At 36.8% G+C, this 11,025-nt stretch overlaps 2 protein-coding genes across 2 annotated transcripts; one reads left to right on the top strand and one right to left on the bottom strand.

Annotated features, from left to right (window-relative positions):
• The first annotated feature begins 3,180 nt into the window (after positions 1–3,180).
• On the top strand, positions 3,181–5,724 carry LOC143582886 (norfluorocurarine oxidase-like). The gene is made up of 2 exons (XM_077065357.1): positions 3,181–4,092; positions 4,746–5,724. Exons 1-2 carry the CDS (start codon positions 3,181–3,183, stop codon positions 5,352–5,354), a joined length of 1,521 nt encoding a protein of 506 aa, XP_076921472.1. The 3' UTR covers positions 5,355–5,724.
• Positions 5,725–5,877: 153 nt separating this feature from the next.
• LOC143582883 (cytochrome P450 Tp4149-like) lies at positions 5,878–9,249 on the bottom strand. Its single transcript, XM_077065354.1, has 2 exons — positions 8,332–9,249; positions 5,878–6,586 (listed from the first exon to the last, which is right to left on the bottom strand). Exons 1-2 carry the CDS (start codon positions 9,232–9,234, stop codon positions 5,978–5,980), a joined length of 1,512 nt encoding a protein of 503 aa, XP_076921469.1. The 5' UTR covers positions 9,235–9,249; the 3' UTR covers positions 5,878–5,977.
• Positions 9,250–11,025: the final 1,776 nt, after the last annotated feature.

Here is an 11,025-nt window from a genome sequence, read left to right as displayed (position 1 = left end):
GTATATATTATTATTATATTACTATTGTAGCCCCTACACCATTACACCCCAAAAACAAATTCTCACCCTTGCTGACTGGACGCCACACGACACAAAACGCCCTAATTTGTAACCCCTCCACTACGCATAGCCTTAGAGATAACATACAGTGACAACCTTCTATAACGACGTCCTAAGCTTTCACCACTTCATCTATCTGACATGGGAATAGCCCTATCGCAAAATGTAGACACGTGTTCACTAAAAACTAAAAACCCAAAAGGTGTTGTGGCTAAAGGGTCATGTCCTTGTAGTTGGTGATGAGTTTGAGATTGAGTTTCTGTTGATGGAAATTCAATTCCAGTGGGTAAACGTTATCGGATAGCCTAAAAACTTGTGTACATATGCTAGTTGCTACTTATTCTTTATCTCATGTGTCTTTTTTTTCCCTTCTTTATTACTAGTGAAATATTCATAATCACGAATACATGCTCTTTCTTTCTTTCTTTCTTCTTTATTACTAGTTGCTAACTAGTAATTATTTCTTTTTTTTTTCAAATTACATTTTTTAATGAAATATTCATATAAATACATGGTGAAGAAACACTAGATGACCCCGGCAGATTAAGGATAATCTGGGGGTTAAGTAGATGTTTCCCACGAGGGTTAGGTCCAGCAAAGATGGTTATTCTTCTCGACCTGCAAAACAGACACCGTGAGCTCGTCACTGAGAAGGGGTGGGGGGGGGGGGTTCCTCCTTGTGACCACCCTCCGGCGTGAGAATCCGACTAGATTGCTCTGAATATAAGTGTATATAGAGAGAAATAGCTAGAGAAGATAAGATGATGATACCGTTCCAAGGTGTTGGAGTATTTATAGCCGAATGTAGGTTTCCAAGCAGGTACGGCCAGCTGTATAATATTCATTTTCCACCAACTGCGGGCTATGTTCGTGCCACGATGGGAGTTGGTGGGTAGGCAGCGGCTGATAGTGACATTTTGTACTGGAGCGTGCTGCTCCTCGTACTATTGTCGGTGAGCTGTCACCCTGTGATTGGTTCATGGGTTGCTTTTGCCAGATCTTGTCTATTTGTCCATACCTTGGTAGGTATAGTACAAAAGATCTTCTAGAAGCGTACGGACTGGCTCTTTTGGGCGGGAATATTCCCGCCCTGCTCATTCCTTCTTCAGGTGACATTACTGAAGTATAAGAGTTAGTGCCTTATGCGTGTAGCCTTACTGTTAGTGCGGGTAGCCCTCCTTCTTGGCTTGTATCTGCAGCTGCGGGATCAGGCAGGGTACTTTACCAAGGGAGGTTTTCCTGCGGGAACAGCTGGCTTACTGCGTGTAAGGTCTTCATCTCTCTGAGCATGGTGGGTCCTGCGGATCCAGTTGGTCTTTGCGCAGACGTCCCTCTTCAATGTGAGTGTTGCGGGTCCAACATGGCTTTGCTGGGACCTACCTCTTCACATGGTATATTCTTACGAAATTTCTTCATAATCACGAAAGATGCACATGGTATTTTTTTAAAGGTTAATTATAATTCTTATAATAGATGATAAGATATTACATTATAAATAAGAAAAGAAAAAACACCATATCTAAAAATTAGCATGAATAGAACAATATTTTGTATTACAGTTTCGAAAGAGATGGATACAAACCCTCTAGATCCATGAAGGTTGAATTAATATGTGAGGATAAAATTACTTTTTATTTATAGTTTCTTTTTATCTTTATCATACCTATAAATATCATTAATTAAATTTTACCACATTAATCCCCCGCATTTAAAAATATATATAAATTAGTTTAATAAAAGAAGATAGATTGATTTCATTAAATAAATATTTTTATTATGTTAACATAAATACATGCATACTTTTAGTTCATATACTTTAGATAACTAGTTAGGTGGACCGCTAGGGGCTCCGTCTGTCCGTACTAGTGGCCGGCTCGGGCTACGTTTAATCAATGGGGGCCGCGTACGGGGTATCCGGCGTTACTTAGTTGACCGTTTAAAAAAAACTAGTTATTTAATTAAACACTAAATTAATATGTTTTGATTATTGATGTAAATACGTTTTCATTAACAGTAAAAGAATATTTTAAGCGATAAATTTAGGCAAGACTCCAACAAACATTTGTATCCAACTATTTTTTTTATTAGAATATATAGGTAGATAGATTACAAGTATAGGATAAAACGAGAGAAAGTTATAATAATTACGATCTTTATAAAAAGAATAATAAGTAATCAAGACCATTAATTTTAAATTTGAATTGTTGAGATTAGTTTGGGAAAAAATTAAGTATAAAATAAAAAACGTTTTATCATTTGTATCGGTGTTTCTAGCGACTTGCTAGTGTTTTGAATGAAATTTTGTTGGTCGTTCAAAAAAAAAAATAATAAGAAAATGACAAAAAAAAGGAATAACACATAATTGTTTATTTTCCCTCTGCACATGCAAGACACATGTCAATTCTCATATCGTTTTTTGTGTTATAGGTTATAGGCATTGTGTGTTTCTTCATTGTGTTTTATTCAATTATGTTTTAGCGTAGTGTTTTCTATTGTGTTATACAATTGTTTTTTTGTCATAGTGTTTTTTAATTTGTGTTTTTTATTTCCATAGTGTTTTTCATAACACTTTCCATTGTGTTTTTCCGGTGGCCGTTGTCCGATGACATTTTCCGATGATTGTTTTTCGGTGATTGTTACGGTGATTTTTCCAACAAACTTTCTTGGGGATTGTTTTTTCCGACGACTTTTCCGGTGAAATTTTCCGGCGAGGTGGTTTTTGTGGTGACGGTGGAAGTGGCGGTGGGCCGATAAAGTGGTGGTAGTTGTAGAAGATGAGCGAAGGTATAAGTGAGTTTTGAAATTAGAGGAATTAAAATTTTCAATATTAAAGTAGTAGACTAAAATACTATTTTTTATAATATTATTAGAAAAATTAAACTTTTTATTTGAACTTAACCTAATTTTGATATAGGAATGTTATCATGTGTAAAAAGTTAAAATACTTGCCTACAAATAAGTTCTCTCTATTTTTCCCCTCCATAAAAACACGTCAATAACAAAGAAAATTAGAGTTAATTAATCTAATAATGTCAGATACCTGTGTGGGAGGTCTCTTCTGCTTCCAACTAGCCTATATATACATCTTCTCAGCGTATTTTAATTAACAAACAGTTGATAATGTTGTTTATCTTTCATCAACTCTCACTTCCCTTGATCATTTTGGTAATTGCCATTCTTTCAAAATGGTATTTCTTTCCTTCAAAACCCCTAAAAAACCAACCACCTTCTCCGGCTAAGCTTCCGATCATCGGAAACCTCCACCAACTCGGTTCAAGCCCCCATCGATCTCTCCAAGCATTGGCCAAGAAGCATGGCCCTCTCATGCTGCTTCATTTTGGCCGTGTGCCAGTTCTTGTAGCCTCTTCCGCGGATGCATCTCAAGAGATCATGAAAACCCATGATTTAATCTTTGCAAATCGCGCAAAATCAACCGTCCCAAGCATACTTTCTTACAATGCCAGGGACATTGCATTTGCAGATTATGGAGAGTATTGGAGACAGATTAAAAGTATTGCTGTTCTTCAACTTCTAAGCCAGAAGCGAGTTCAGTCGTTTTGGCGAATGCGAGAGGAAGAGATGGATCTGCTTATTGAGAGGATCAGAACAATCAGTTGTTCGTCTTCTCCGGTTGTTAACTTAAGTGAGTTGTTGATGTCTTTGACCAATGGCGTGATTTGTAGGGCGGCTTTGGGGAGAAAGCATGGCGGTGCGGAGTTTAAACAGTTGTTTGCGGACTTTGTTGAGTTACTCGGTGTGTTTAGCGTTGGTGATTACATCCCATGGCTGTCATGGGTTGATCGTTTGAATGGTTATGATGTTAGAGCAGTGAAAATTGCTGCCGAGTTTGATGCGTTTCTTGAAGGGGTGATTGAGGAGCATGTTGATAGGAAGAAAAGAACATCTAGCGGTGATGGTGATGGTGATAATGATGATGAAGATAAAGATTTTGTGGACATTTTACTTGAAATTGAGAAACAAAAGGATGCTGGTTTTGTTCTTGATAGAGACGCAGTGAAAGCACTTATCCTGGTAACTATTTTTGGGTGAAAACTAAGTTCACGTTGGTTATTTATAAAATCTCTACCATAATAATAGGGGTCATTAATTCGATCAACTTGTTTATGGACAAGTAGAAATTAATGTGAAAAAGACTGAAAAAAAAACATTAACTCATAAATTATCATAAATACTTTTATTAAGATAGGTTTACTTTGGTTTTATCATTTAGTATAGAGGTTGGTCATGTTGACAAAACTTAATAAGTTGGCTATGGTCTTATATTTCATTTTAGTCACTAGTTAATATGTTTATTTTGACGGTACTTAATGTTTCAAATATTATTTTGACCAGATAGTAAAAGAAATTTTCTTTCCAAAAGAAATAAAGATTCATATACAATGATTAGGAGGAACATTTGATATAACAACAATATATAATATTTCTCCCATAGGTTTTTATCTAAACGTTTCGATTTAGAACATATCTGTTTTTTTTTTCGCTTCCATGATGGGTCACATAGTTAAGTCATACGATTTGAGTATGTTTCTTTTATAGTATTGTTATTATAATTTTTTACAAATACTTGATCAATAGTACGTAATTATCCTATTTGTTTTCATTAATATTCTTTACATTTCTCACTAATATAGGAATCCATTAATGATTCAATGTTTTGTTCATAGGATGTGTTCACCGGTGGGACTGATTCAACTTATGCTACTCTAGAGTGGGAACTCAGTGAGTTGATACGAAACCCACATGCAATGAAAAAACTACAAGACGAGGTGCGCAAAGTTGCCAATGGCAGACCCAAGATCACCGAAGATGACTTAGATCAAATGCCCTATTTACAGGCGGTTGTTAAAGAAAATTTCAGAATGCACATGCCACTCCCACTACTTGTTCCTCGTGAGTCAACCAGTGATGTTAAAATAATGGGCTACAATATTTCAGCTGGGACACAAGTTATAATCAACGCATGGGCTGTTGGGCGAGACCCATCTTTATGGGACAACCCTGACGAGTTTCGGCCTGAAAGGTTTTTGGATAGTTCGGTTGATTACAGAGGGTTTCATTTTGAGTTGACACCATTTGGTGCGGGCAGAAGGAAGTGTCCCGGAATCCAGTTTGCGATGAATGTTAACGAGCTTGTGATAGCGAGTTTGGTGCATAAGTTTGATTTTGGGTTACCTGATGGTCAAAAGGGGGAAGATCTAGACATGAGTGAGACTACTGGGATCACAATTCATAAGAAGTTACCTTTACTAGTGGTAGCGACTACGTGTGATTGAGTACTTTATTAAGGTCATCTATGATCACCACCCAAATGTGTCTTTCATGCTCTCTTTTTTAACTATGTCGTGAAGAAAAGTAATGGATTTTTTCATGGAAAATTCTGTCGAAAAAACCAAAATGCGTCTAAAGGTTTTATGCATACATTTTTAATTGGAATGTATCGTTCTGCCATCTCATGTATTATAATTTTATATAAGTAAGATTTAAGCTTTGTATGGTTATTTAACAATTACACTGACAATAAAATCACGGACGCTGGTGTTGCAATCGTAAATCAAATTTATTTTCTTGAAAATCATCTTTTTATCATCATTGATTAAATATGATCAAGGCCGCTTTAACGATTTTGAAGGTCTAAACCGAAAAGTTTTTTTTTGGTTTGGCTCTTTTCATGAAAGTTGTGTAAAAAAAAAGCCCATGGTGGGTCTTGAACTCGGGTCTCTAAACATAACAACAAACAAGTTTACTATCAAACCAACACAACTTACATGATATATATATCCATATATAACGTTTTTTTCTTTTTGATTTGGAGGCCTTGATTAAATGTTGGTTTAAAGCCCTAGCGTGATTCCGTTGGCCCACGAACCAGCCATGAAAATGATGTGCTGTGAAACAACTAGAAACGAGGAGTAGCTTTAACCAACAACGGTTGCTTTTTATGAAGTGTGATGCTATTTGTCTCACTCATGTCCAGATCCTTTTCTTCGACTCCATTTGGCAACGATATATTAAACTTGTATAACACATTTGCCAATGCAAGTTCGAACATAACTATAGCAAACTGAACTCCAGGGCATCCTCTTCGTCCTGAACCAAATGGAAGTAGCTCAAAGTGTAGGCCTTTATAATCGATGGAGCTGTTCAAGAACCTCTCTGGCTTAAATTCTTCTGGTTCATCCCAAAGGGTCGGATCTCTTCCTATGGCCCATGCATTTACAATTACTTGTGTGCGTGCTGGAATATCATATCCCATTATTTTCACATCTTGCATTGATTCTCTGGGAATAAGTAGTGGGATTGCAGGATACAGGCGCAAGGTTTCTTTAATAGTGGCTTTAAGATACTCCATTTTTTCCAAATCAGTTTCATAAATCATGGATTTTCCTTGTCCTACTTCCGTCACTTCTTGTTGTAGCTTCTTCATTACTCTTGGGTGTCTTATTAGCTCGCTAATTGACCACACCAAACTTGCATATGTAGTATCAGTTCCAGCGGCAAATACATCCTACAAATATAACTTTTGAACGACAAAGAAACGTGTACCAAGGCAATAAAAACACACGCCATCAAGATGCAAAACGACATACAGACAGCATGAGTTTTGCATAATTCTACTAATTGGTATGATAGAATATTAATATATATATATATATATATATATATATATATATTAAGGGGGTGTTTGGGATTGCTTATTTTTACTACCTTATAACTTATAAACTTTTTAAAAAGTAATAAGGTGTTTGAGATTGCTTATATTGTGAGAAGAAAAGTTTCATAAGTTATAATGTTGTAACTTATTAAATTAATGAAAAATATTAAGGAAGCAAAATAAGAAATCCCAAACACCCCCTAAAATAAGGATTCAATGAGTTACTTTATAATTTACTGTTTAATATTTTGGTATTTTATTAATTATAACCAGTAAGTTACCTACTATAATTCCATAAATATAAATCATGATATTTATTTTTTTATTTTACTTTTTATTTCAACAAATCTAAATATTTAACAAACTATATTTATGAAAAATAAACTTGGACAAATGTCGGTTTTACATGTTTTGTGTGTCGGTTGAACGATTTTTTTAAACTTTGCTTTCATATTTTTTATAGTTCGTCTTTACAATGACCAATTCATGATTTAAAAATGCATCATTGTCGCAAGGTTTTATATATGCGTTTCAACGTTTGATACATCTTCTTTAAAATATTTTTTTTGCTTACTAATTGATGTTTACGAATTTGTGTTGGTACTGCTGATACTAATTGAATTTGTGTTGGATCGCAGCTGTAACGTGTCGGGTTTTTGGTTCTACATATCTACATATGATACTTTGTTATATTTTGGCATTGGAATGTTTATTTCTTTTGTTTAGTTTCGATGTCGTAACTTGATACAGACTGACTTCGCGTCGACTTGCAGTGAGTTTATGGTTTAGCGTTTTACTTATGTTTTTTTTGGTTTGATTTAACGGTTCTGTCGCGAAGCGTGGGGTCCTAAATCCTAGTTATTATAAACGTTAGTTACTAACAAAAATAAAATACACAAAGTTCGTATTTATATTTGTACGTAACTATGCCATGTAATTAAATGAACTAGTAGAAACAAAGAAAAATATTAGGTTCTTGTGTAACCCATGGGTCATGGATGGATATATGGATAACCTTTCAATCATTATTAATTTTTATTATTATTATAAAATAATTAATATTAATATTAATATATATATGTCCTTTCTAATGTGGTGTATTGGTAGAGAGTTTGGGTTTCTTAATAGAGACTCGAGTTCAATTCTCACTTACAACACTTGTGGGAACATAGGTGGCTCAGTGAAGGAATACTGAAATCTTTGTGATCTCCAGTTCAATCTTGAGGGCATCCGGTTTTTACCATCAATAGGCCTTCGGGCAGATGGGTTTTCCCCGGAACTACTAGATAACTTAGAGGCGCTTAAGGGCTCCGTACAGCTGGGTTAGGCCAGTTAGCGGTGGCATTTAGCCATTGGGTCACCCTGTACGGAGTACCTAGACATTCTATTTTTGTTGGTCGTTCAAAAATTAAATAAATTAATATTAATATAATTATTGTTGGATGTGCGTATGTGTATAATCAAAACTATAGATGTGCGTAGTGGCCGGCTCGGGCTACCTTTAGCCAGTAGGGGCCTCGTACGGTGTACCCGGCGTTATTTAGTTGGTCGTTAAAAAAAACTATAGAATCAAGAGAAGGGAAAACAAGAATTCGTACCAAAATGACAGCTTTAATGGTGTCTCTTTGAAGTGCAAAGCCAATTGCATCGTCTCTTTGTATATCCAATAAGATGTCAACCAAATCTTGATCTTTAGCACTATGACCTTCACCTTTTCTCCTCTTATCTAAATGTTCTTCAACAACACCTTCAAGAAACTCATCAAACTCTTTAGCAACTTTACGCGCTTTGTCATCAAGACCGCTCAGTCGATCAATCCACGACAACCATGGAATGAAATTCCCGACGCATAATGCACCCATCACATGTACAAACTTGGCCAACAAGTCTGTGAATTTTAATCCTTGGTATGACCTCCCTAGAGCCACCTTACAAACTATGTTATTAACAAGCCAAAAAGTTAATTCACTCAAATCAATTACAGAATCATGACTTTTTTCAATGGTTTCAATCATAAGACTTGTCTCTTTTTCCCTCACTTGGCGAAACGATTGGACTCGTGCGGTGTTCAGAAGGTGGACGACCGCAATACTCTTCACCTGCCTCCAAAACTCTCCATATGGAGAAAATGTTATGTCACATGAGCCATAGACAAGTGTGTCTGGAATTCTTAACTTTGGTCGATTAGCAAACTTTAAATCATGGGTTTTCATGATCTCTTTGGCGGCTTCAGCCGAAGATGCTACAAGCATGGGTACACTGCCAAAATGCATCAGCATGAGTGGACCATGTTTTTGGGACAAGGCCTGGAAGGAGCGGTGTGGGCTCGATCCTAGTTGGTGGAGGTTTCCGATGATCGGAAGCTTTGGTGGAGATGGTGGCAATTTTTTCTTCATCTTCAACCGGAATGAAACCCATTTGAAACAAATAACACTTATCAAAATGATGAATGAAACCAGAAAAAGGAAGTAGGTTTGTAACAAAGAAAACATTGCCTTCATTTATTGGCTGCAACTCATGTAATGGCAATGTGTGTGTGGTTATAATCATATATATGCCTATATTATATATATATGTGGATAAATCTACAATCTCAATGGATACCAATTCATTATTTTACACTAAACCAAAAATACACTACGTTGACAATTTATGTAGTGTTCGCTGTCCATATATAAGATAAGGGCGGACGGGGCGGTGCGTGGTGGCCTCCCCGTCACGCGTGATGAGAAAAGCCACACCGCAGCCGGTCCTATTGTCACGCGAAAATGGGTATTTTGCGTGATGGCCATCACGCTTGGTGGGGTGATTTCCAAGAAGGAATGTAGCCGTTGGGGGGGGGGGGGGGGGGTTAAATAAATAAAAAAAAACCAATATAAAACCAAAACAAAAACATAACCAAATCCAAATCCAAATCAAAACCAAATCCAACTCAAAAACACTCTCAAACTTCCCCTTCATTTACAACAAAAAAATATGGAATTTCCGAAACACTCGATGCCCTTAGACACCGATAGCTCTTCGTCTTCGGACGATGACATTCTTGAATGGTTCCCGTTGCTATACAAAGAACTTGAAGGCCCGAGCCGTCCAAAGAAAAAGGTGGTGGAGCGTGATCGTATACATGCCCACGACGTGCTAATGAACGACTATTTTGTGGAGGAGCCGAAGTACAACGTCGAGACGTTTAGGGAACGCTTTCGTTTGCCGAAATCTTTATTCTTAAAGATTGTAGTCGACGTCGAAGCAAACGAAGAATGATTTCAAGAATCTTACGACGCGAGAGGCAACGACATCACTGTCCACGGGATGGCATTTTCCAGGGATGCTCGGTAGCATCAATTATACACATATCGAATGGAGGAATTGTCCACGGGAGTTGCGAGGGGCGTGTGTTAGGGGTGATATCAAACGACCGACCATCTTACAAGAAGCGGTTGCGTCAAATGAGTTATGGATTTGGCATTCTTATTTTGATTTTCCCGACTCAAACAACGACATCACTGTTCTGTACACATCACCGTTGTTTCAGAGCGTAACAGATGGCACCGCACCTTTCAATCCGTACTTTGTCAACGAGAGATATACAGACGTGGCTACTATCTTGTCGACGGTATCTACCCGCAATGGTCTGTTTTTGTGAAAGCTTTTTCGTTTCCTATCGAGACCAATGAAAAGGCGTTCAAGAAGTTGCAAGAGTCGGCAAGAAAAGATGTCGAGAGAGCTTTCGGTATTTTAAAGGGTAGATGATGCATACTCAGTCGACCGGTTCGTGCAATGAAAAAACCCACGATCTATAGCTACGTGTATGCATGCATCATATTACACAATATGTTAATAAAATAAGATGGAAATGCAATTTCTCCAGATTGGGTACCGGATCCTCCGACTTATGTTCCCGTTCCCGATGATGTCCAATTAGACTTGCGGGATGAAGATATTCATCATCGGTTGAGATGGGATCTTGTTGCGCATACAGGTTCTTTAGGTTTGGAATTTCCGGATTCAGACGAGGAGTAGACGTTCATTGTAACTTTTATTTTTTATTTCTAAATTTTAAGTTGAATTATGTTCTATTAAACTATTGTTTTTATTTTTAAGTTCTATTAAATATTGTTTTAATTTTTAAAGTTACAAAAAAAATAAAATAAAATAAAAAATTCTATCACACACCATCACACCACACCACCACCCCTAGTAAAAAACCATCACATGTGATGGAATTTGGGTTGGTGATGTGGCACAATATAATTGGGTGGGGTGTGTGATGAGTGATCACACCACATCCACCA

The sequence above is a fragment of the Bidens hawaiensis genome, unplaced genomic scaffold (genome assembly GCF_021521415.1).
Source record: "Bidens hawaiensis isolate Kalapana, Puna unplaced genomic scaffold, B.hawaiensis_p1.1 tig00032041_1, whole genome shotgun sequence".
Taxonomy (NCBI): Eukaryota; Viridiplantae; Streptophyta; class Magnoliopsida; order Asterales; family Asteraceae; genus Bidens; species Bidens hawaiensis.
The sequence above is the reverse complement of the archived record's forward strand: the minus strand, read 5'-3'. Positions and strand labels throughout refer to the sequence as shown.

Coding starts and splice junctions, on each gene's coding strand:
- LOC143582883 (XM_077065354.1), bottom strand. CDS start 9,234: ATGAAGGCAATGTTTTCTTTGTTACAAACCTACTTCCTTTTTCTGGTT. Junction 6,587..8,331: donor CCATTAAAGCTGTCATTTTG/GTACGAATTCTT, acceptor TTATATTTGTAG/GATGTATTTGCCGCTGGAAC.
- LOC143582886 (XM_077065357.1), top strand. CDS start 3,181: ATGTTGTTTATCTTTCATCAACTCTCACTTCCCTTGATCATTTTGGTA. Junction 4,093..4,745: donor CAGTGAAAGCACTTATCCTG/GTAACTATTTTT, acceptor TTTTGTTCATAG/GATGTGTTCACCGGTGGGAC.